The following is a 26,726-nucleotide window of genomic DNA, read 5'->3' on the forward strand; positions in this document are numbered from 1 at the left end:
GTCCAACAGAGCAATATGCAGGTCCCTGGAGCAGTTTTAGTGGGTGCAATGCACTGCAGGCCCTCCAAAACACACCAGAAACCCACTGTACCCACATCTAGGTGCCCCCAATCACCCATAAGTGCTATGGTAATGGTGTACAGTTGTGGGTAGTGGGTTTGGGGGGCTCAGCACACAAGGTAAGGGAGCTATGTACTTGGGAGAAATTTATGAAGTCCACTGCAGTGCCCCCTAGGGTGCTCGGTTGGTGTCCTGGCATGTCAGGCGGACCAGTGCACTACAAATGCTGGCTCCTCCCATGACCAAACGGCTTGGATTTCGTTGTTTCTGATATGGTTGTCCTTGGTTTCCATTATTGGCGAAAATCAGAAACGACCAAGTCTAGGGACTACCATCTCTAAGGACGACCTAAATTTCAAGATTTGGATGTCCCTGACCGTATTATTGAAACAAAAGATGAACGTCCATCTTGTTTCGATAATACGGGTTTCCCTGCCCCTTCATTGGGACCTTTTTTCGAGGACATCCTCAAAAAAACTTGGGCGTCCCTTTCGATTATGCCCCTCCACGTCACATGAAAATCACCATATTTGGTTGCATCATCTTGGCTCTAGATTGTTCACAATTTTCAATATATGCTATTTTGATTTATATACAATATTATGTCACTCTCACATCAATAATTATTCATTTTCAGGCAACATCAAGTTGTATGTTTTTTTTCATGTTTCTGTTATGTAATAGTTTTACTTTGAGCCTTTCTTGTAATAATATATACTTGAAAGGTGCATTTTATGGAAGCATGAAATGTTTGCCTTTTTGTTTTGTCCTGCTTTTATATGCATTCTTTATATATATATATACTAGTAAAAGAGGCCCGTTTCATAGAGAAATGAAACGGGCACTAGCAAGGTTCCACGCCCCCCTTCCTACCTCCTTCTCTCCCTCTCTGTAGTGCGAATTCCAGCCCCCCTCCCCTCCGAGTTCCATGCCCCCCTAAACTCCCTCTGTCCCTATCTGTTGTCTGAGTTCCAGCCCCCCTCCCCGCCGAGTTCCATGCCCCCCTCCCTCCGTGTCCTCCGAGTTCCAGGTCCCCCTCCCATTCGAGTTCCAGGACCCCCGGGCCCCCTGCGTTGGCCACTCACCCTCCCCTCCCCTACGATTTCCATGCCCCCCTGTGTTTGTAGTTCCAGACCCCCGCGCCTGTCTCCCTCCCTCTCTCTATCTCAGTGGCAGCCTGACCTGCATTGGCTGATCCCTCCCCCCTTCCCCCCCCACAAGCTGCATGCACCCGTCTTAGGAGTTCTACACCCCCACATCTCCCTCCCTCTCTGTCTCTCAGTGGCAGCGGACCTGCGTTGGCCGCTCCCTCCCCCCTTACCCCCCCCCCCCAGGAGTTCCCTGCACCCCTGTCTGGAGTTCCACACCCCCGTTCGTCCGTCCCTCTCTGTCCTCCGAGTTCCAGCCCCCTTCCCCTCCGAGTTCCATGCCCCCTACCTCCTTCCCTGTCATCCACGTTCGAGGTCCCCCTTCTGTTCGAGTTCCAGGACCCCACCTCCCCTTCGAGTTCCAGGACCCCCTCCCCGTCGAGTTCCAGGACTGGTCCTCCCCGTCCAGTTCCAGGACCCCCTCCCTCCCATTCCCGTTCTAGGACCCCCCTCCCTCTCTCCTCCCCTGCCCTCCGAGTTCCATGAACCCCCTGTCGTCCGAGTTCCACACCCCTGCACCTCCCTCCCTCTCTCTCTCTGTGCCCTTCGAGTGGAAGCAGGACGTGTGTGGCTGCCCCTGCTCTTCGTAAACGCCGCCTGTTATTTAAAACTTTTTACCTCGTGGTCTGCCGGCAACAGTGAAGTTGAGCAGGCACGGCGCTTCAGACTGCCTTCACTTCTGTTTGAGCTCTGCCTCTGGTCCTGCCCTCATTTCCTGTTTGCGGAAGGGCGGGACCAGAGGTACAAATTATTATATAGGATATGATGTTTTATGTAGACTTGTATATGTTATGATTTTTTAACAGATCCCTGATGCAGGGATTGTTGCTGAAACACGGCCTGTGTCAGATCTTTTAATAAAAATGTTTTTTCTATCCCAGTTCCAGAGGCCCTTGCTGCTTTTTGTTCTTCCAGCTAAAAATTATCCATTTAGCAGCTCTAAATTTTGAAAGGAAAGCATTTATCCTGTTCACACCTCAAGCTAACCAGATAAAATCATACTGAACAATGACTCTGGAGTTTTTGTCTTAGAAATAACAGCAAATTGTCTCCCTTTATCTTTAGGGTCTACTCAACTGTAGTTAGCCTTCTTATTTTTTTTTTCATTAGTTTCTGTGGTCTTTCTCTTACTGCAGTGGCTCCATTAACAGGTTCCTATACTCACTGATGCTCTTTCCCTGAGCAAACTGCCATGTTTCCCAAAAACTGATGCTGTAACTGGAACAATACTTAAGAAAACAATTTGTCTGTTAGCTTATCAATTCTTATTTGAGTATTTAGGCTCTTTTAGTTGATTCTTACCAGTTTCTGCCCTCTTGCCTTTCATTTTCAACATCTTCTAAACAAAACCCTCCAAAATCATTCTCATCAGGTGTGTTGCATGTCACTAGACCAGCTGAAAACAACTGTAAGGAAAAAAAGATTAAGTTACTAAACTATAGGTTAAAATGCAATTCTATAAATGGGCACCTAATGTTAGTTGCCATCATGGTATGTAAATTATTGAATGCTAGCGTTTATGTGACTGACTAATGTCAGGAAAAACCATTTACACCATGTCAACAGCTGGTGTAAGTTGGCACACCTAAATGTGCCATGCTATGTGTACGACTTATAATTGTATGTGCTGCTGGGGGTAGATAAGCGTTATAGAACTTGGGCATGTTTGTTACAGAAAAGTATCTAACAGTTATGCATGTTACTATCCAATTTTTGCTAGTATTCTATAATGGCATTTACAACTAGTAAACAAACAGACAAGAGTCCACACCTCGCACACAGCGAACAGTCAAAAAGGAACAGTGAAAGAAACGAAAGTGGCTGGAAATCTTTCATGACAATTCCTCATTTTGACTCTACACAGCTGTGTTTCGGTGATAGGGCCTGCTACTCTCACAGAGAGAATATAGAGTAGAGATCAGGAAAGTCCCTTATCGATCAAACAATAAACCTGTCTTCCAAACACTAATGTGGGAAGCCACCATATCAAGTGATTCTCCTGCCAGTGTTACATTCGACAGTGTCTTCTGCTTTGTGGCGGCAGCGCTTGCATGTATTTTCACTCCTTGGTGGTTCCATTATTATAATGTCCCAATCTGGGTACAAGTTGTGCACTATAAGACAGGACTCCTGATGCAGGTCTGAGTGTCAAAACACAGCCCGTGTTAGATCTATCAATATAGCACACCGACATATCATATGCACAACTTGTTCATTACATTTTTAATAAACTTTTTATCCACATTTCTCCTGGAAAAGACTCTTTTTAGTTACTCCCACTGCTTTTGTTTTGGCCTTCTTTGCAGTGATTTGTGGAAGTGTTTGGTTTTCCCTTTTTTGGGGGCTTGGGGAGATACCTATGTCAGAAATGGTATTTAATGGTGATGAGTCAGAAGCACTAAAACAAATCTCTGTAAACCTGGAAGATGAAATGGGGCAGCTGGATAACTGAAGAGTAGCAAATCAACTGGACCAGATGGTATACATACCAGAGTACTGACAGAACTAAAAAAATGACCTTGCAGAGCTATTATTATTAATATGTAATATATCTTTAAAAGCAAGTATGCCTACAGGGACATGTCGTTCTGTTTTGCCACTCCATTGAGAGTAGCAAGACTAGAAGTACACACAATGGGATAAACTCTGGTCTGTATTTTTGACACTGAGGCCCCGATGCTCAAAACTTACTAGGCTTATGTCTCATGTAGACCGGTTGTAGCCAGTTTTGCACATACATTACTATGTGACTAATGCACATATGGTTTTGGCACTGCTTTTACCATCCAAGGAAGCAGCAACCAAAACCGCAATGCAAATGTATTAAAATTAGCTCATCTGTATTACAATGAACATGTCATGTGATGCACAGATGTTTCTGAGCAATGTACAGAAAGGTGTGCCTATCTGTAATTTTCAAAATTTTCTGGTAGGTAGGTTTAAAAGTGTCATTGCATGATGGTGACTTTTCAGTGGAGCAGTCTGCTAGCATTTTTTCAATCTGCACATGTGTGGGAAATGTGCCATGTGCGTGTATGTATATGTGTGTTCCACCCATTTAAAAAGAAAGCAGTCTGCTTGCATTTTTTTAATAGTATCTGCATATGAGTGGAGAATCTGCCATGTTCGTGTATTGTGTGTGGGGCAATTTGCCATGTCTGTGTGTATTATACGTGTGGTTCCACATGTAACAGCAATGTCATGGAACAACCACTAAACAATCCTCCATGAATTCATGTTATTCAACACACTCATATTATGTCTGTCTATGATGCATGCAAAAAGGTTTGACTTTATGGCAGAAGACTACCACAAAGGTTGATGGGATTGTTTTCTCTTGCTATAAAAATCTGCTGCAACAGAAACCTGTTCTTTACAAATGCTGTGTCTTGCGTTCTTATAAGTGTTTGCATCCTGCGTGATTTTACAATAGATGCCTATGACGCATGCCTTGGATGCACACCTATGATGCAGTTGTTGCCATTCTGCTTTTTTCTTGGGCATGCGCAGCATTGACACTGATAAGAGACTATTCTCTGCATGTGCTAGGGAAAAAAGGTAAACAACGGATACTGCGGGATCCTCCCGGATCCTTTAGTAAACTTTTAAAATTTCAGCTTTTTATTCCAAAATCATTGAGATGTGGACTTTTTACATATTTCCCCCCCCCCCCCCTAATTTTTTTAAATACCTCTACAGTTTTTTTTTAAACACTGTGAACCTCCTGAACTCTTCTACTATCCAGTAGAATTCCTGCACTCCTTAAAAGTCAAACCCCTGTGATGACATCTATTGTCTGATTCCTATCCCACAGAGTCGACTTTGGTGTGCCCCCGGGATCTGTCTTTCTCCACCGGTTCAAAGGAGTAACAAGCTGCATTTATTATTTCTATTTCAATTGTATTTAGAGTCGCTGGTAACTAATACCCGGAGGCAACAGGGAAGGGGATTTTGGGGTGAAGGTTTTGCACTCCAGGGAGGGGGAAGGTAAGAGGAGAGAGAATGATCTGGATCAAGGAGGTTAGTCTGAGACAGGAGACAGCATGAGCCTATCTGGCCCATTATGGGTGCTGAAGCCAGCAGTTGGAGCTTGCCACCACATTTGTACACCCAAAACCAGTGGTGTGCTGGTAAATTTTTAACAACAGGCTCTCTCCCCGGTCCACCTCGGCGCCCCCCCGTCCACCTCGGCGCCCCCCCCCCATCCACCTCTGCGCCCCCCATCCACCACTGTGCCCCCCCCCCCACCTCTGCGCCCCCCCCAAAAAAAAAAATTTGCAGAGCTGGCTATACCCGGGGGGGGGGGGGGGGCCAACACATTACTCTCTCCAGGAAAAAAAAATTAAATGATCCCAGGTTCCAATCTAATTCATGTTTAATATGGGATAAAATGCCATAAATAAGTAAATAAACATAACTTTTAACGTTCAGCACCTGATTCTCAAAGTGGACATATTCCAAACACTATAATGAAAATAAAATTATTTTTTTTCTACCTTTGTTGTCTGGTGACTTTGTTTCTCTGATCATGCTGGTCCAGTATCTGATTCTGCTGCTCTCTATCTGTTCCCTTGACTCCGTTTACAGGGCTTCCTTTCCATTTATTTCTTTTCTTTCTTTCTTTCTTCTTCATTTCTTGTCCTCCGCAGACTTGACTGTACAGTGGATCCAGCTTCTGCCTATTTTCTCCATCCATGTGCAGTTTCTCTCCTCACTTCCTTTTCCCTCATCTAATCTCCTTCCTCTATCTTCCCTCCATGTCCAGCATTTCTTCTCTCTCCCTTTCCTCCCCTCCATCCATGTCCAGAATTTCTCTTGCTCTCCCCTCCATCCATGTCTTGAAACTCTCCTCTCTCCCCTGCCCCTCTCTATCCATCCATACCCAGCAATTCTCTTCTCTCCCCTGCCCTCTGCCCATCCATGCCCAGCAATTCTCTCCTCTGCCCATCCATGCCCAGCAATTCTCTCCCCTGCCTCTCTGCCCATCCATGCCCAGCAGTTCTCTCCTCTGCCTCCCTCTGCCCATCCATGCCCAGCAATTCTCTCCCCTGCCCCCCTCTGCTCATCCATGCCCAGCAATTCTCTCCCCTACCTCCCTCTGCCCATCCATGCCCAGCAATTCTCTCCCCTGCCCCCCTCTGCCCATCCATGCCCAGCAATTCTCTCCCTCTGCCCATCCATGCCCAGCAATTCTCTCCCCTGCCTCCTTCTGCCCATCCATGCCCAGCAGTTCTCTCCCCTGCCTCCCTCTGCCCATCCATGCCCAGCAGTTCTCCTCCCTCCCGCTCCCATCTATGTGTAACGATGTCCTTCGCCCCCCCCCCCATCCTCCCCTGCCGCTCCCATCCATCAGTTTCAATTACCTGCCTCGAAGCGCCGCATTATTTAAGGCCTGCCTGCTGCCCATCTCCAGCTGCCTTCCCTGCTTGCTTCTCAGGCGTTCGGTTCGCGCCCTTAGTCCCGCCGCGGGAAAAGGAAATGACGTCAGAATGATGTCAGAAGGCGGGACTAAGGGCGCGAACCGAACACCTGAGAAGCAAGCAGGGAAGGCAGCTGGAGACGGGCAGCAGGGCTTTAAATAAGGCGGCGCTTCAAGGCAGGTAATTGAACTGACGGATAGTAGTGGCAGGGGAGGATGGGGGGGCGAAGGACATCACTAGACATGGATGGGAGCGGGAGGGGAGGTAAGCATGGCGCCCTCCTGCCATGCTTACCTTGTGCAATGGAGCCGGCTCGCCCTGTACAACAACCGGCTCGCAAGAGCTGTCAAAATTTAACAAGTGGCTCTTGCGAGCCGTTGCGAGCCGGCTCCAGCACACCACTGCCCAAAAACAATTGCAAAATCCTATCTACTAAAATAAAAAGCACCTCCAACATTCTGAAGCTGACTCCATGGCTTCAGTAAAGGGTTCGTAATGGTGTCACATCTCTCTCTGCCCCGCCCTCGCGACAAAATGTGATGACGTCGAGGGCGGGTAATCAGAAGGCAGGACTGAGGGAACGAACTCACCTCCAACATTCTGAAGCTGACTCCGTGGATGGCCGGGCTTTCAACAACGCCACCGCTTCGACGGAGCTAATCTGGGGACACAGTACAATCGGTGGGTGGCTGGAGAGGGGGGGCAGGGGACAGACGAGTATTGCAGGGTGGCTGGAGGGGGGCAGGGGACACAGGACAATCGCTGGGAGGCTGGAGGGGGGCAGGGGAGAGAGCAGAATCACTGGGTGGCTGAAGGGGGGGGCAGGGAAGAGAGCAGAATCGCTGGGTGGCTGCAGTGGGGGCAGGAGACAGAGGAGAATCGCTGCATGACTGGAGGGGGGCAGGGGATACAGGAGAATCGCAGGGCGGCTGGAGGGGGGCAGGGGAGAGAGCATAATCGCTGGGTGGCTGGAGGGGGGCAGGGGAGAGAGGAGAATCGCTGTATGGCTCAAGGGGGGGCAGGGGATACAGGAGAATAGCTGGGTGGCTGGAGGGGGGCAGGGGAGATAGCAGAATCGCTGCATAGCTTGAGGGGGGGGCAGGGGAGAGAGGAGAATTGCTGGGTGGCTGGAGGGGGACAGGGGAGAGAGGACAATCACACACACTCTCTCTCTCACAGACACACTCGCACCCAGTCTCACTCTCTGTCACATACACACACTCGCACGGTGCTGCCAACCACACAGAGGAGGGGAGAGGCAGGGGGTCCTGAGACCACAGGGGAAGGGAGGGGAACGCAGAGGGGGGAGGGGGTCCTCAGACCTGAGAGGGGGGAGGGGATCCTGAGACCAGAAGGGGTACTGAGACCACAGAGGAAGGGGGGAGGTATCTCTGTCACACACACACTCTCTCACGCACACTCTCTCACAGTCAGCGTCTTTCTCTCTCTCACTCAGTCTCTTACACTATGCCTCACACTGTATCACATTCACTCTCTATGTGTCACACAGTCGGTCTCACACACTCGGTCTCACAGAGTCTGTGTATCGCACACATACTCTCACACTCTGTCTCACACACAGTCTCTCTCTCTCTCTCTCACACACAGTGTATCTGTGTGAAACACATACTCTCTCTCACAGTCACTGTGTCTCACATACACACTCGCACACACTCTCATTCAAACTCACACACACTCTCTCTCTCTCTCACAGACACACTCGCACCCAGACTCTCTCTCTGTCACACACACACACTCGCACATTCACTCTCTCTCTGTCACACAGTCACTCTCACACACACTCTCTCAAACATACACACTCCGAGGAAAACCTTGCTACCGTTTCATTTGTGTCAGAAACGGGCCTTATTTACTAGTTAGAAATAACAGTGTAAACTGTTCCGATTAGATTGGCAGTGCCTTCAAAGGTGGAGGATAAAGGATTTTAATTTCTTTTTTTAGTTGACAGCTTTTTTATTGATTTGAAAGGTTCCCAAATTTACATATATATCATGAAATAATATTGAATATTACTAAAAAAAATAATTAAAATTATTGTATGTGGTAGAAATAGCAGTAATAAACGCTGTATTTTGTACTCATCTTTCTACACTGTTCTATAGAATGCAATAATACATGACCAAATTTAAGGGAGGATATCCTGTTTCCTGACAGGTTCATCTTAACTGTTGTAATCTGCCTTGGGAAGCCTGGTGTTATAAAGATGGAATATATTGAAATTAAATGGAAGTAAAATTAAACTCCCCTTTCATTGGGGCATATGAAATCACATCTTCACCTCATCGCTTTTGTAGAAATTAATGTTTTAGATACACAAATGAATTATACTGTTTTGACAAGTGGTTTTATAAGTGAAAATGATAAAAATAAATATTTTGTTTCATGCAGATTTCTCATTTGTTCAAACATGGGCTATAAGCCCCTAATGCAGTCCATTGGTTTTCTTATACTTTTTTTCTTGTGCTGACTTATATTGTGCAAGAACTGAAAACTCTTATTTCCTCTATCTGGTCAATTATAAAAGGAGCTCATTGTGTACACTATCCACCCTAAAAAGTTGTGTTGTGGCTGTACATGAGGAATTGTGATGTTGCATAAATCAGTGTGTGTTTGTGTTCCTAGTCATGCATCCAAAGGTTATGTAATCCTTTCAAGAAAGCCAGCTAACCATTTAACTTTGTAGTGGAACATAACCACAAAGGTATGGTATAGTCGCATTTTTAATTTGGCAATACTAGAGCCCAGCTAAGGAACAGGTTATTTTGAGTTAGTCTTCACTGGATCAGATGGATACAGGTGGATATGTCCCTTGTGGTGCAAATTACTGCAGGATCCAGGTGCATCCAGCCCTTGTGTCAAAAATTACAAGCAGGATCCAGGTGTATCCAGCCGGATCAAGATGGATAGAGCCTTGTTGTGAAAACTAATGCAAGATGCAAGTGGATTCAGCACTTGTAGTGAAAATTAATGCAGGATCCAGGTGCATGCAGATCTTCTAGACAGCTTTACTGCTAGATATAACTGTTCTGGTGGAAATTTGTACTGGATCCAGGAGGATCCAGCTCTTCCTTTGGTATTGTGTACTACAATGTGATGGATCCAGCTCTTCTGTTGTTACTTGGTAATGTATCCTAATAGACACACTCTTTTGTTGTAATTTATTGCTGGATAAGAGTCAATCAGGCTGTTCTGGTGGGAATAAGGTCTGAATCAGGCAGGGTATAGCCCTTCTCGAGAAATGTGGTGCTGGATCTAGGTAGATGCATAACCTCTTTTCTGAATTATTGCCAGATGCAGTTGGAAACATCCTTTCTTATGGTATTATGTGATAGAAGAGGGTAGAAATAGGGAATTAGGGCCACTTGTGAGTAAAGGGAACAGGACTACAGATGTCCAGCTGAGGCAGTGCAGGTTCCATTGTATATAGAGCTCCCCAGCCCCCTTGGCAATATAGGTTTTATTAGAATTCAGAACATGAGTAGCTACATTTTTTTTAAAAGGGGCACAAACTCCACAGGAAACACACCTCCATCTCTGACACCAAACCCAGCATTTCCCCCTACCTCTATTAATATTCTATTGTTGTGATTCACCCCCTGTGTGCCCACCCCCCCATATCCAGCATCTCTCTCATCTACTTCTCAACCTTCCCTTTCCTTATCCATCTCCGATACGCCATAAATCGTGGCACCCTTAGGGGGTCAGCTTTATCAGCATTACTTTTTAATTTACATATGTCATCTTTGAGTATAGTGTTCCAGGAGTATCATTAAGAATGTATGCGGATGACATCCAATTTTTTTCCTATATCAGATGATATTCAGAATTTGTCTCAGACTTTGGTCACATGCTTATATAAGATTGGTGATTGGATGAAACAACATAAGCTATCTTTGCATTTGGCAAAAACAGAAATTATGTATATTGGTTGATGTTTGGATCCTCTCTGCCTTCTATTTTAAATTATCAGGGTATGAGTTTTATAGTTAAAAAGCCATGTCTTCATAATCTAGGAATGATGTTAGACTCTGGTTTAGTATTTCCCAAACCTGGTCCTGGAGGCACCCCAGTCAGTCAGGTTTTCAGGATATCCACAATGAATATTCATGAGAGCGATTTGCATGCAGTAAAGGCCTGCGATTCAGCTTTGTCTGTAGAATCTGCTGTCCAAGGAGGTTTAATGACCAGAGATGGCATGAATATATCTCACCCATTATTTGGGCTGAAACCTGTGGGTGGAGCTTGCCGCCATATTGGTCAGAACAAAACAATTGCTATTGGAAACAATAGTAAACGTATGAGTTTTTATTAAACCTCCTAGGATCACTGGAATGAATGAGATTGTGTAATCAATGGTGGATCTCATCAAAAAGATTAAAGTAATGAGAGGGAGGGGTGGGACGGAAAAGATCAAAAATAATGGTTGATGCACTCAATATCTCATTCGTACTCAGATTGATGATAACTATGTTTTGATATGTTAGATGCGATGACTGCTTGTTTTGTTAAATCCTCAATAAAAATTGTTGAAAATAAAAAGCAGAGCTGCCAAGGGGTCCCAATTTTTGAGAGGGAGATTTTAGTACACACCGCTAGCCCTGCCCCACTTTGCCCTGGCTCCACCCACTGGCACACCTCAAACCCAAGGCCATTTCAGAAAATATTTTATTTATTAGCCTAATACCCTTTTCAATTGGCTTTCGGAGGCCGGAACCGTCAGGTCAGTATAATGCTGTTATGGTATCCTCTCCTGACCTGAGGAGGGAAGTGCTGGTCTCTGAAAGCTAATCAAAAATGTTTTAAAATCAGTGAAGGTATCAGCTTATTTTCTATTTTGTATTTTCTTTGCATTTATTAATCTTTATTAACACAGCTACCATATTACTTTATACTAAATTAAAAATAAAATTATTTTCTGTAAACCTCCTAGGATTTGCATTCTCTCTGTTAGGAAGGAATGGGGTGGATGTAAGCGGAGTTGTTGGGGGGGAGAGTTTTTGAGGGGTCTGTAAAGGGGGGCTATATGCAAAATATATTTGTCAGTGTACCAGACCTTACTTTGTTATTTGAAATGCTGTATTATGGATTTCGGTGCTGCGCACAACGCCTGTATTTTTTTCTTTTTATATAGAAATACTAGTAAAAAAGCCCCGTTTCTGATGCAAATGAAACGGGGGCTAGCAAGGTTTTCTTCTGTGTGCATGTGGGAATGTGTGTGTCCCTGCCCTCTGTGCCCTCTCTCCCCTCCCCCCTCTGAGTCCTTCATTGTTACAGACAGAGCGATTTGATTTCCTGCTTTGCTGTTTTCCTTCACTGTTTGTGTTAGAGAGAGAGCGAGGGCGGGGCAGACACTCATGGGGAAACCAGATATCTCTCCCCCTTCACACTTCCGGCTGGAGGCTTCATAGAATGTTGGTGTTGCCTTTTATATAGAGAGATCTTTATTGTCATCATAAGAAAAAAGAAAGGCGTATAGCACATCACTGAAATCCAAAATACAGCACTGCAAATAACAATAACCTTGATTCTGAACCGTTTCTCAACAGAAGGGTTATATCTATATGGATCCAGATGGACAGGATATATTTGAATTATAAAAAAAATCCAATCCTTAGCTCAGGATCATGCCAGATCCAGCAGTAATCCCTAGTAAGAAGGGTTGGATCTGGCTGGCCCCATGTGAAAATCACACTTGAGGGAATGGGTCATTCCATATCCCAAAGTAACTGAAACCAGAAAGGAGGTTCTTGGCTACTTTTTTTGATTCTCAAAAGGGATCCATCCTTCCCAAAGGAGATAACACATATCTTCAGGTACATCATTTTAAAGTTGCAAGATACGGAGAGATTCAGATGGATACAGCCCTTGTAGACAGACTCATTCCTGGATCCAGGTTAATCCAGCCCTTCTGAAGGGAAATACTGCTGGATCCAGGTGGTTCCAGCAGTTGTGGTGAAAATTACTGTTGGATCCAGGTGTAACCAACCCTTGTGGAGAGACACATTGCTGGATCCAGCAACTTTAGTGAAAAATATTGCCAGATCCAGGTTAATCCAGCCCTTCTGGAGCGGAAATCCTGTTGGATCCAGCCCTTGTGGTGACACATATAACTGGATTCAGGAATATGCAGCCCTTCTGGGGAGAAACACAATGGGACCCAGGTGTATACAGCCCTTCTGGTGAGAATTACTGCTGCATCCAGGTGTATGCAGCCCTTGTGATTAGAAGTACAGCTGAATCCTGCCCTTCTGGACTTATTGCTGAATCCAGGTGTATGCAGCCCTTCGGGTGAGAAATACAACTGGATCCAGGTGCATGCAGCCTTTCTAGGGAGAAATACAGGTGGATCCAGGTGTATGCAGTGGTGGATGCAGCCCTTTGGGTGAGAAATATAAGTACATAAGTAATCCAGGCCAAGGGCACCTGGCAAGCTTCCCAAACGTACAAACATTCTATACATATTATACCTGGAATTGTGGATTTTTCCCAAGTCCATTTAGTAGTGGTTTATGGACTTGGATCCAGGCGTATGCAACCCTTGTTGTGAAAAAATACAGCTGGATCCAGGTGAATCATGCCCTTCTAGCGAGAATCTAGTCTAGGATGAGTGTGGTTTTCCTATATTTAATGGTGTTCTTTTCCAAATCTCTTATTTTTTTTCCTTTTATATTGTAAACCACTTTGACTATGTAAGAAAGGTGGTAAATCAAGTATTTTAAACTATTAATTACTACTGAATCCAGGTAGATGCAACCCTTCTGCAGGGAAGCACTGCTAGATCCAGGTGTATCCAGTCTTTTGAGTGAGAAATACGACAGGATCCAGGTAGATGCAGCCCTTCTAGTGAGAAATACAATTGGATCCAGGTGTATCTATCTCTTCTCTCCTTGGAACTCCAGCATCTCTCTCTTCTACCCTCCCATGATTTCACCTTCTATGCCCTTCCTCCACCCCCACCCCTCTCTGAATCCACAGCATGTCCCTCCTGCCTTTCTCCCCATATGATATTCAGTCTCATTCTCATTCTTCTTCCTCTACATTTTAAGCACATCTTCCTTCCTCCTCTCTGTCCTGTCATGCTTGCCTTTATCTACAGAAAATGACTCCAACTTCCTCCTCCCCCTCATCAAAATCACCCCACCCCCACGTTAGCAGGCATGTCTGTGCTTGCTCTTTCCTAACATTGTCCAACTTATTCCCTCTCTCTGCTTCCCTTCAATCCCTACCCCCCTCCGCAGCAGCTTACACTCTCCCACTCACCCCGTTCCTAACGATCATAAAATTTAACTCCCGTTCCTGCCGATCATGAGAATCCCGAATACTGTACGCACTAGTGGCCATCCAAACAATGAAGCACTCCAGTCTGAAGGTAGTAATCCGGGGACCTGATGCACAAAGCTTGCCGTGCTAGTAATGTGAATTTTCAACTGGTTCCAGCTAGTCTAGCGAGCTATTTAGTGGGAGATGCACAAAAGGGTACAGTAAGATGTTTTCCGTTCGCATTAGCATATGAGCTGGTTAGTACTGAAATTAGCATAACTCTGGATGAACAGCCATTACTGAGTGATGCAAGGAAAGGACTGCTCACCTTTAACACGTGATATTTTATGGGTGGTCTGAAGATGTCGGTGGCTTTGGGGAGCTGCCAGCTGTCTAGTGTGTATCAAATACATGACCCATCCAATATGTGCGTGTATTTTGCTGTCAACAGTACATGTTATTAGGGCATCTCCTGTGTGCGTGCAAACGTGCGTGAGTAGGTGGTTAAAAAAAGCCACACTCTTGTGTGTCTGATGCCACAGAAAATGGAAGGTGCTCTGGGTCTCTGTGGGCGTAAACCCAACTTTTCTGATATGGACGCACACCTATGATGCAATTTTCTTGGACATACCTATAACAATGGTGTAAATTAAATGTGCACATGTGCTAGCAACTTCTCTACCATGGATTTCAATGCATTCCCGGGACTTTCATGCATCGGCCTCTAAAACAGCGTGCAGCTAATTTGCATACAATTTCCTTTGAGCCTGTAGTTGTGTGAAACTGTAAAAAAAAATCCTTGCATGCTGCCACTGGAGCAGAGCCTGAGCTGTAAAACAAAACAAAACAAAAACACTTGCTGGAGGGGTGGAACATTTGCTGGGGTGGTGCTGTGAGCCTGAGGGTTGGGGCAGGGGGAGCTGTTAAACAAAAAAAAGTTTGCTGTGTGTGTGTGCAGCATGGAGGAGTGAGGGGCTAATTAAAGAAAAAAATGCTGGATGTGTCTGTGGCGGGACTATGGGAGGAAAAAAGCGAGCAGGGAGCTGTTAAAAATAAAAAAATGTTTGCTGGAGAGACTGGGTCTGGGACGGCGGGGGACTCCATCCCAGTCCCCCTCCATCCCAGACCTAGTTCCTCCAGCAAATCCTTTCAGCCATTAATTTATGCTTGCTTTGGACTTGGGAGGGAGGGGCAGGGGGGCTGTTTAAAAAATAATTCTGGACATTCTGAGTCCTCACTGCTGTTGGGAGCGGTAGGAGGTGAACCGCTCCTGCAGCCTGGGGGTGACATCTCACTCAGTCCAGAGATCAGAATACCGCCGCCAATGCCAGCAACCACACAAGGAGTGACTGGACAGGGTTTCCCATGGCCCGAAGAGGAAATGGTTCTCCCTGACACGGGGACAGACCCGAGTAGTGGAGTGCCGATTACTCTGGTAGATTACCAGCGTGACACAGCAAGGAAGCGGAGCTTCCGATGGAACAACCTTGGGGAAGGAGTTGCAACCTTCTGGAGACTCTTTGACGGAACTATCTTTATTGAGTAAGTCTTTCTTGCCAACAAAGCCTACAGTTCTAACTCTGGAAGTTATTTGGGAAGCATTAATGGGATTAGAGATACCATTCTCTAGAAAAATGGTCTCACTAGTAAAACAAGTTCAAAAACCCCATGAGAGGATTTCAGCTCTGGAAAAGGAAATAATAGTGATTGAAGGAAAAATTGAGACCAATAGCAATGATATTAAACAATTCCAACAAACTCAAATAAATATTATTAAAGAAAATAAATGGCTGCAGCGTAAAGTTGAAGCATTGGAAAACCAGCAAAGGTTCAAAACTTTGCGTTTAGTGAATTTTCCTAAACGGGTGTCTGTAGCACTGACAATAACTTTTAAAAAATATATGTTGGAAGTATTAAGAATACCAGAAGCAGCATATCCTCCAATCGCAAAGATTTATTACCTTCAGCCTTACAAAAAGGAATTAACTGATCAAGTAGTGATTGAAGGAACTGATGTGGTTTTTGAGACTTTAAATTTAACAGAAATACTTGACGATGATAAGGCTGGAATCCAAATAACAACCCTCATTGTGACTTTTGTACTGCAATCAGATAGGGATTGGAGCCTTAAACGATTCTTCCGATATAGAGAGGAGACCTTTTTGGCTTATAAAATTAGAATATTTCCAGATGTCTCTAAAATGACCCAAAAGAGGAGAAAATGTTTTCTTAAACTACGTCCATTGGTTGTGCAGTTAGGTGGATTGTTTTGGCTCAATTTTCCATGTAAATGTGTTGTGAAGTATCAATTAGTGAAGTATGTTTTCTTAGAACCCTTACATTTAAGTTCCTTTTTAGAGTAAAAAAAGGTTACATCCCCTCCCCCAAATTCAGAAGCAATAATGATATCTACACCATGATCTATTAAGATAATTACTGTGATTTTCCTTCATGTAACTGTTGGATAATTAAAGCTAGGAATCTTTTTTCTTTTCCTATCAGTATAGTGCTTGCTCTCCTCTAAAGGTTTGTGGACTAAATAAGGTTATAAATATAAATATTTTCTTTTTCCTGTGTAGGGATGATGTTAAAGTGAAAGTATATTCCTTATTTTCTGTTACAAGAGAACTCTTGGAAAGTGTAAATAAATTGTAAAAAAATAAAATAAAAAAGTCCAGAGGCCAGCAGCAGGTCTCTCTCTCCCTGAGGGACTCCACTACTCGCACTGCTTGTCTCAGAGGGAGAGAGGAGGCGGTCAGGACAGGGGCTTTAAAAAAAAAAAAAAAACCCTGGTCCTTGCTAGTAGGGAGGGTGGGAGGAAGTACTCCTCTGTCCTACTCATCTGGGGAGGAAGGGCTGTTCAAAAAAAAAAAAAAGCTTAGTTGCAGATCTGTACTATGTCACAAGGGAGGGAGGAGGAGCTCTATAAAAATAAAGCTTGCCATTAGTGTTGATGATGGGTTAGTCTCCCTTTCCCTCTCCTCCATGCAGCCATCATCCCTGTTCATCCAAAACAAAGCAAGCCAATACGAGCTGCTCTACCCACAGGTACCATTTTTTTAATGTACTGATGTTCATTATGAGGATTGATTATGCTGATGATTATTATGAGGGTTATGATTATGATGATTATAATTATTACAATATCAATATTCTATGATTATGCTGCTGATTAGAATTACAAAAATTCATTACATTATTAATATTTGTATGAATGTGCTATTTTTGGGCTACTTTTGGCCACAAATTAGGTTGGAAAATGTTTCACCATTGTGGTGTGTGCTGCACGCCAAATACGTGGGTTGTGCTGCAGTTGCTGCTCCCCTTACTAGTCTGTGGGCAGACTAGAGGCTGTGCTGTGCTGCCTGCGTCACTTTGCCCCCTCCAGGCTCTCTCTGCACTACCAATTGAGTGAATGAAATGGAGGTGCTGAAGAGAACCAGGGTGGAAAGGTGCTTGCTCGCCTAGGGCGGGGACCGAGGGTGCCTGCAAGACACGCTGTTGGTAGCATTTTTATTTGATCTTGCTGTGTACATCCATATGCTGTACACATGCCATTGCCGGCTTGTACAGCCTATGGATGTACAGAGAGAAAGGAAGTATTGGTTTTTCATCAAAGTAGAGCTTGGTTTTAAATTGTAAATCATTGTGCCATGAGGGGCTGGTTATAGAGACTCCCTGATGATTATGCTGCTGATGCCATTATGCTGATTACAATATAAATATTATCAACCATATTAATATTTATATTTACCTTATTAATACTCGTATTGACCTCAATATTCATATTTACCTTAATATTTATATTAATATTGGGCTATATTTGGGCTGTAAAAGTTTTCGCCATCTGGCAACACATCGGCTTTGTAACCCACTTATTTGGTGAATCTACCCGTCTTCAGAGCATAAATATAAAAACATGAGAAGAAAATACTTACTGCGCCTGAAAGTAACTCATCCTGAACTCCCGAGAGGTGTAAGCTAAATTCAAATACACCTGAAACTGTATTTATGTTAACTTGTTCATTACCATCGATTTTATACCCACCACGAGGACTCACCATGCAGTTATAGTGGGCAGAAAGCGTTCCGTCTGCGCTCTTGTAGAGGCGCCCGGTGCTGTCGTTCTGTTCCCGCTGTTGACAAAACCCGCAGCCCCAGCGGCTCGCCATCGCTCTCACTCCTTACCAGTAATTATTACTGACCAACCAAGGAGCAGCAGGCACTGGCAGAGTGGGGAACTTTACAAGGCGAACTGAGGCTTCCTGGCGTTGAGAAGAGTTAGTTTCGGTTTCTCAGCATCTGATCTGATTGATTCCGGGATTCAGCAGTCAGATCGCGGATGTTGACCCCACCCTCTACACAAAAAAAGAGAGAGCCGCCCGGAGCAATGTTGGTGTCTTTATTATGTTCTTACTTGTCCTGAGTCTTTTACAATTTCTCTTAACGAGTTACTGGAGTAGCCTTGGAACGGGAAGGAAACTTTACCCCTAAGGAACGCCCCAGATTTCACAAGCCCGCGTAGTACCTCATTGAATCCAATGTTGTTTCTGGGACTGATGCAGCCTGCCCCTGCCTGCACTATCTTTCTTCTGAGAGTTACTCTGTAGATTGCAAAGACGTAGTTGCCGTATAGAGCAGGTTATCAATAGAAATCAAACAAAATAAAACATGGAAAAGAAAATAAGATGATACCTTTTTTATTGGACATAACTTAATACATTTCTTGATTAGCTTTCGAAGGTTGCCCTTCTTCGTCAGATCGGAAATAAGCAAATGTGCTAGCTGACAGTGTATATAAGTGAAAACATTCAAGCATTACTATGACAGGGTGGGAGGAGGGGGGTGGGTAGGAAGTATGCATGGGGACATCAAAGCATATCATTGATATTCTAACAGGATGGGTGTGGATAGGTGAGGGGTGGGGTGATCAACAGAGACATACAGCTTTAAGGTTTATAATGGGCTAGGAACCTCAGATCCTTGTTAAGTCCTTTCTGTTTGGTACTTTCTTGTATGGTTTTAAAGTTACCTTTCAGGATTCTCACTGTGAAGTCACTGGTACAGTGTCCTGGTCCAGGAAAATGCTGATCAACAGGTGTGGGAACCCTACTGGCACCAGTATTGTTCATGTGATGTCTATGTAAATTGAATCTTGTCTTCACTTATATACACTGTCAGCTAGCACATTTGCTTATTTCCGATCTGACGAAGGGCAACCTTCGAAAGCTAATCAAGAAATGTATTAAGTTATGTCCAATAAAAAAAGGTATCATCTTATTTTCTTTTCCATGTTTTATTTTGTTTGATTTCTATTGATAACCTTAAGAGTGGACTAACACGGCTACCACACTCCTCTACATATAGAGCAGGAAACCCTGACCTTGTAACTTCTTTCCTGAGCCAAAGAAACATTTTAAATAATACAGGTGTATTGTAGCTTGGTATAGTAAACTTATAATAGGAAATGGGAGTAGATATTTTTGCAAAGTTTTGGGGATGTAAGAACATGCAGGCTAAGGCTAACAGGAGTAGATGTCAGCTCTACAGGGGGACGGTATAAAAAGCCAGGGAAAATCCCGAGGATCCCGCTATTCCGTTTTTTTACCTTTTGCCCTCTGCAGGTGCAGTAGATGCTTGAGGATACCCACGGCAAACGTTGTGTCCATGGGTAATTTGTGTTGAGTTTAGCACGCCCCAATCATTACAAAAGTTTCTATTAATTTTAAACCCTCCCTTTATGCACTACTTCACACTAGATTTTACAGTTATAGCTATATAGCTATATATATATATATATTGATTTTGTTGAGGCTGAGTAGGAAGTGAGCCTTAGCTGAATATTTGTGCCTTATTACCATTTTCAGTATGTGTGTGTGTTTTGTATTTAATGTATATTTATGACAAAATTTTGTTTAATTTATTATAACTACGTAAAGCAGGATACAAATGTGAAGGATTAAAAGAACTGGTTAAACCTGAGCATTTAGGGGCCCTTTTCCTAAAGCTTAGCATACTCTAAATAATAAGAAGCCCACAGCTAGAAGGATGCTAGGCTGCATAGAGAGGGGTATAACCAGCAGAAGAAAGGAGGTATTTATGCCCCTGACCAGTTGTTGGCGAGACCCCACATGGAGTATTGTGTTCCGTTTTGGGTATTCAGTTTTGGAGGCTGCATCTTGCTGAGGACGTAAAAATGCTTGAAGCAGTTCAGAGAAAAGTGACAAAAATGGTATAGGGGATTCTGTCACAAGACACGAGGAGAGACTTCAGGACTTGAACATGTGTATCTTGGAGGAAAGGAGAGACAGGGGTGATATGATAAAGACATTCAAATATTTGAATGGTATTAATCTACAAACAAACCTTTTCTAGAGATTGGAAGGTAGTAGAACTAGAGGACATGAATTGAGGTTGCAGGGGGGCTGACTTAGGAACAATGTCAGGAAGTACTTTTTCAAGGAGAGGGCGATAGATACCTGGAATGCCCTCCTATGGAAGGTGGTGGAGTTGAAAATGGTAACAGAATTCAAAAATGTGAGGGATAAACACAAAAGAATCCTGCACAGAAGGCATGAAACCAGAGAAGCTTAGCAGTGATTAGATGGCAACACCAGTAACTGGGAAGCAAAGCCAGTGCTGGGCAGACTTCTACAATCTGTGCCCTGATTGTGGCTGGACAGATTCAGCTTCAGTAGTTGAACAAGGGCAGTGCTGGGCAGACTTCTACGGTTTGTGAACTGATCATGGTTAGACAGAGAGGCCATTGTCGAGACTTCTACAGTTTGTGCCCTGATTGTGGCTGGACAGATTTAGAATGGCTGTAGTGGGGCTTCGATTATAGCCACATAGCAAGCAGCTCTGGAGTTGAGCTGCGCGTCTCCAGACTGACCTTGAAGGCCCAAGAGGCAGATCGACACCTTGTCTGGTGGCCTCGGAAAGGCAGGAAGGCGGCAAGAGACCGGATCAGAACCAGGAACCCTTGGCTGGTCCGAGGTTGAGACTCTGAGATGGGATCTCCTGTACCGTGCCAGCTGGGAGAGAACAAGGCCATCGATACACTTGGCAGCAGACAGTGGGAGTCACCAACTCCTGGAACCCCTCAGGGCGCCTTACCAGCAAGAGTCCCGATCCCGAGAGACAATGCTGTGGGAGCCACAAGGTTCACTGCCCACCCGTGGCAGAGGCAGCGAATCAGGGATAACATAGTAAATGATAGCAGATAAAGACCGGAACGGTCCATCCAGTCTGCCCAACAAGATAAACTCATTTTACATGGTATGTAATACTTTATATGTATACCCGAGTTTGATTTGTCACTGCCTTTCTCAGGGCACAGACCGTAAAAATCTGCCCAGCGCTGTTCCTGTACTAAAAGATCTAAAGCTAACGTCGAAGCCCCTTAAAATTTACACTCCAGCCCATCCATATCTTCTCAGTCACGATCAGGGCACAGACCATAGAAGTCCGCCCTGCACTGGTTTTACTCTCCAAATACCGGCTTCGCCACCCAATCTCTGCTAAGATTCTGTAGATCCATTCCTTCTAAACAGGATTCCTTTGTGTTTATCCCACGCATGTTGAATTCCATTACTGTTTTCATCTCCATCTCCTGCAGGAGGGCATTCCACGTATCTACCACCCTCTCAGTGAAAAAATATTTCCTGACATTACTCCTGAGTCTGCCCCCCTTCAACCTCAATTCATGTCCTCTAGTTCTACCACCTTCCCGTCTCCGGAAAAGGTTCATTTATGGATTAATACCTTTCAAATATTTGAACGTCTGTATCATGTCACCCATGTTTCTCCTTTCCACCAAGATATACATGCTCAGGTCAGCAAGTCTCTCCTTGTACAGTTTGCAACGGAAATCCCATAAACTTAAACTCACTCTAATTGCTCTAAATCAATAGGATATAAATGAGACAAAGAACAATTATGTTTTCATTTAATAATATATAGCCTCATACGTCCAGGGTACCTTTATATGAATTTAGGACACCACTGACTGACATTCATCATCGGCTACCACCACCTACCAAGCGCTGCAGAGAAAAACTCTCCTATCAAGTCATGAGAGAAAAGTCTGCAGTGCTTAGACAGCTGGGACAATCAATTATAATAAGTCATAAGTTCAAATGCTCATCAATCCTAACTAAGACCCCACAAAAAAAATTATAAAGGGTCTAAAAAGAAAAAAAGAAAAAATGTAATCAACAAAAAATATAGGAACACAGCAGCCAGGATTCTATATATATACTTAGCTTTTGCCTTATTTCAAAAAGCTTAGTCGTTGATCAATTCACTTTGATGTCCATGGCTGTGACTCCTTAAAGTCCATGTATTACTCCCACTCTTTTTTGTTCTTATTCTTATTCCTCGACAGGATTAGGACTCCTACTGTTTCGTTTTCTTCATCAGGAGAAACCATAAGAACACATCATACATTTCTCTTCATATCAATATCGGCACAAAATGGCGAATGTTTATATAAGACGCCTAGAGGAAGACTCCTCCTCCCTCTGACGTCATTAATACTTCCTCAATCATGAACCAATCAGTAAAAAGCAGCCCATTCCATCGGGCCATTCAGTCCATTAGGGCTGACAGATTGTTGATTACATTTTTTCTTTTTTTCTTTTTTTCTTTTTAGACCCTTTATAAGTTTTTTTGTGGAGTCTTAGTTAGGATTGATGAGCATTTGAACTTATGACTTATTATAATTGATTGTCCCAGCTGTCTAAGCACTGCAGACTTTTCTCTCATGACTTGATAGGAGAGTTTTTCTCTGCAGCGCTTGGTAGGTGGTGGTAGCCGATGATGAATGTCAGTCAGTGGTGTCCTAAATTCATATAAAGGTACCCTGGATGTATGAGGCTATATATTATTAAATGAAAACATAATTGTTCTTTGTCTCATTTATATCCTATTGATTTAGAGCAATTAGAGTGAGTTTAAGTTTCTGATATAGTATTGCTCTATGCAGTTTTGAACGGAAATCCCATACCATTTTCGTAGCTTTTCTTTGCACAGCTTCCAGTCTTTTTACATTTTTAGCAAGATACAGCCTCCAAAACTGAACACAATACTCAAGTGGGGCCTCACCAACGACTTGTAGAGGGGCATTAACACCTCCTTTCTTCTGCTGATTATACCCCTCTCTATGAAGCCTAGCATCCTTCTGGCCACGGCCATCACCTTGCCACATTATTTCTTCACCTTCATATCATCAGACACCAACACCCCAAGATCTTTTTCCTACTAATCTGTCCCCTCCTATTTGGTATCTCTTTTGGGTTTCTACACCCCAAATGCATCACTCTGCACTTCTTGGCATTAAATTTTAACATTTTGTACTTAATACACAGAAACCGCTATGCCTATTTTTTGTATTTTTTATCTTGCTGTGAATTTTCTACTGTGTCAAATTTAGTTATTTTAAAATATTAATGACAGTGCTCAGGTGTTACATATTACTCCAGTCAAGTTTCTCTTAGTAATGGCTCATAACCCACATCATTACACCATAGCCCTCCTCTCCTCCTTATTTGCTCAAACCTCTATATCTTTAATTCGTGACCCTTTTCCCGTGTAGCTCAATTCTCTTCAACTATTGCTTGTTTCTCCATTGCCTCCATTAGCAATAGTTGAAGAGAATTGAGCTGCACGGGAAAAGGGTCACGGAGTTCAATATTGCACAACTTGACGTAGTTACTCCGGAGCAACAACCACATCATCATTAGTGCAAGAGAAAACCAACCCTAAGATAAGTGCATTTATCATTACATTGATAAAACGGGACAGAGTGCTGAATATAAATACCTGAAAACAAGATATAGAGGTTTGAGCAAATAAGGAGAAGAGGAGGGCTATGGTGTAATGATGTGTGTTATGACATATTACTAAGAAACTTGACCGGAGCAATATGTAACACCTGAGCACTGTCATTAATATTTTAAAATAACTAAATTAGACACAGTAGAAAATTCACAGCAAGATAAAAAATAAAAAAAATAGGCATAGCGGTTTCTGCGCATTAAGTGTAAAAAAGTGGAACCAGAAAGAATAGTTACCCCAGAAAAAATAACGTGCTATATATCATTAAATTTTAACTGCCAGACCCTCAACCATTCTTCGAGATGTGTGAACTGGTGCTCTTGGAGAGTTTGAGTTGGCGTTTCTGGTCTTACTTCCATATGTTAATTGGAAGGCTGATCGGGGGTACGATGGTCATCGGGAGTTGTCGGTTTGTCAGGGGAGGGGGGAGTGTGGAGCTGGGAGGTCTGCGGTACATGCATCCGTTAGTTCTGTGTTACATGTGTCCATTGGCTCGGGGGCTGATCGGTGGTGGGTGGACTGCAGTATTTGTATGCGGTTGTTGGCATTGGGGCTGTTCAGGGGGCACTGCAGGTGCTCACCTGTGTCCATTGGTTTGGGCTCCTCCAGCTTAGTCCCTGTGAACTCCCTTTGGGCAGATCCGACATTTGATTGCTTGTAGGTCAGGTCTGTGAGGCTTTCGTAGCTCCCTTAGTTCTCTGCTTAGGATAGGAGGGACTGTCTGTCGATGCCTCAGCAATCACCCCAGCTACCCAGCCTCACAGATTACAAAAGCATCAGGAATTTGGTTTTGTCTCTATTAAATCTGAGTTAGAAGGTGGTTGCCCAATCTTCCATAAGGTCCAGTCCTTTTTTTATTCTGTCCAATTCTGATCCAAAAGTAGAGTTGACCAACAAGATACTTTTTGAGAGTTTGTCTCTTGGAAGTGGGTGAGGTGGTCTTCTACAAATGGTCGCAGTGGGAATGTTATAAGGCTAATGTTTTCTATTATAATTTTCAAGAAGCTTGGGGATTGCACTGGATTCCAAGTGAATGGTAGTGTTTTGATGTTGGAGAACTGGTTGCACAGTATCCAAAGGCTGCCCCTTGCCATATAGTAAGTGCCTGAGAAAAGGGGCTTATTCAAAAATAATGGGATGAATATCTCTGCAGGCAAAGAACTACTACTCTTTTCTTATGTTTATGTGTATGAGGTTAGTAAATGGCTGAGGTTTTAAAAACACTTTGTTCTGCTTTACAGAGAGATCTGTGTGAGCCACAGTCCTCTCGCTATTATTATTGTCAGTTTCTTTCTGTTAGCAGGCACAGATAGCCCTGCAGTCAGTGAGCCATAGACAGAAAGCCTGAAAGGGTTTTAAAGGTGACTATTCTCTGCTTCTGAGACAGATCTTTCTGAGCCACAGAGCTCTATTCGGTTTGGATGATTTGGTTTTTCAAAATTGTTATACTGCTTCCACTTTAGCAGTTTAGTCTGAAACTTCTGCTAAAGAATTACCTTCCTTTTTAGAAAGTCTGGTGCTCTGCTAGCATGGTGTCTTCTTTTTCCTGTTTTCCTGGTGACATCACCACCTATGGGATTTCAGATTAAGCAGGCGGCGAGGCAGCTGAGAGGGTGTGGTGGCGGCGGAGAGGGGGGCGGCGGTGGGGCTTGTTTGGCTGATTTTTAAAAAGTTTATAGTTTATTTAGACCAGGGGCAAAGCTAAATCTTGAAGTGGGATGGGGCAAGAGCCCAAGGTGGGGAGGGCACATTTTGGTCACTGCCCTGCCGCCGCCTCCCCTCCACCACCACATCCCCTCAGCCGCCTTGCCACCCCCTCCGCCACCCACTGCCGCCACTATAACATCTTGGCTGGCAGGGGTCCCCAACCCCCGCCAGCTGAAGACTGGTTGGAGAGCCCTGCCAGCCCACCATGGGCCCAGAGCAAATTTGGGGAGCCCAGGCCCCTATGGCCCCACCTAGATAAACCACTGATTTAAACTTACTAGACTGCTATAGCTGCCAAGGCTGTAGGGTTTCGTACTTTTGCCTTTCCCCCCTTCAGAAGTGGTTCTACTGTGTCTGGCCCTATGGATCTGCCTTTCCACCAAACATACATGGTATGAATGAGAATTTGGCAAATTCTGCCCTTCTATCTAATTTAGGACCTCCTTTACCAAACTGCATTAACGATTCCCAGTGTGGCAAATGATATTCAAAAAAAGCTGAGCTCTTAAGTTTATACTCCTAAATTAGTCTCCTAAATATGTGCCCTAATTTCAGACACATTTAGGAGACAATAGAGGGGCATAATCGAATGGGGTGCCCAAGTTTTCTGGAGCTGTCCTCCTAGGACGGCTCCTTGAAGGGGCAAGGAAACCCATATTATCGAAACAAGATGGGCATCCATCTTTTGTGTCGATAATACGGTCGAGGACGCCCAAATCTCAACATTTAGGTCGACCTTAGAGATGGTCATCCTTAGGTCATCTTTAGAGATGGTCGTCCCCAGTTTTTGGCGATAATGGAAACCGAGGACGCCCATCTCAGAAATGACCAAATCTAAGTTATTTGGTCATGAGAGGAGTCAGCATGCGTAGTGCACTGGTCCGCCTGACATGCCAGGACACCAACTGGGCACCCTAGGGGGCAATGCAGTGGACTTCACAAATTGCTCCCAAGTGCATAGCTCCCTTACCTTGTGTGCTGAGCCCTCCAACCCCCCCCCCAAAAAAAAAAAAAACCCACTCCCCACAACTGTACACCACTACCATAGCCCTAAGGGGTGAAGGGGGCACAGTGGGTTTGTGGTGGGTTTTGAAGTGCTCACATTTACCACCACAAGTGTAACAGGTGTGTGTGTGGGGGGGGGGGGTGGATCTGGGTCCGCCTGCCTGAAGTGCACTGCACCCACTAAAACTGCTCCAGGGACCTGCATACTGCTATCACGGAGCTGGGTATGATATTTGAGGCTGGCATAGAGGCTGGCAAAAAATGTTTT

General features: G+C 44.2%; 1 protein-coding gene across 1 annotated transcript in view; it reads right to left on the minus strand.

The window, feature by feature from the left end:
• PHF11 (PHD finger protein 11) overlaps positions 1 to 18,269 on the minus strand; it is a 154,000-nt gene extending 135,731 nt beyond the window's left edge. The window contains exons 1-2 of the mRNA XM_030202407.1: positions 17,971 to 18,269; positions 2,511 to 2,614 (exon numbers count right to left, since the gene is read on the minus strand). Of these exons, the coding sequence (XP_030058267.1) occupies positions 2,511 to 2,614; positions 17,971 to 18,081 (215 nt within the window). The 5' untranslated portion in view covers positions 18,082 to 18,269. The remainder of the gene's footprint in view (positions 1 to 2,510; positions 2,615 to 17,970) is intronic.
• Between the last annotated feature and the right edge of the window lie 8,457 nt (positions 18,270 to 26,726).

The sequence above is a fragment of the Microcaecilia unicolor genome, chromosome 4 (genome assembly GCF_901765095.1).
Source record: "Microcaecilia unicolor chromosome 4, aMicUni1.1, whole genome shotgun sequence".
Lineage (NCBI taxonomy): Eukaryota > Metazoa > Chordata > Amphibia > Gymnophiona > Siphonopidae > Microcaecilia > Microcaecilia unicolor.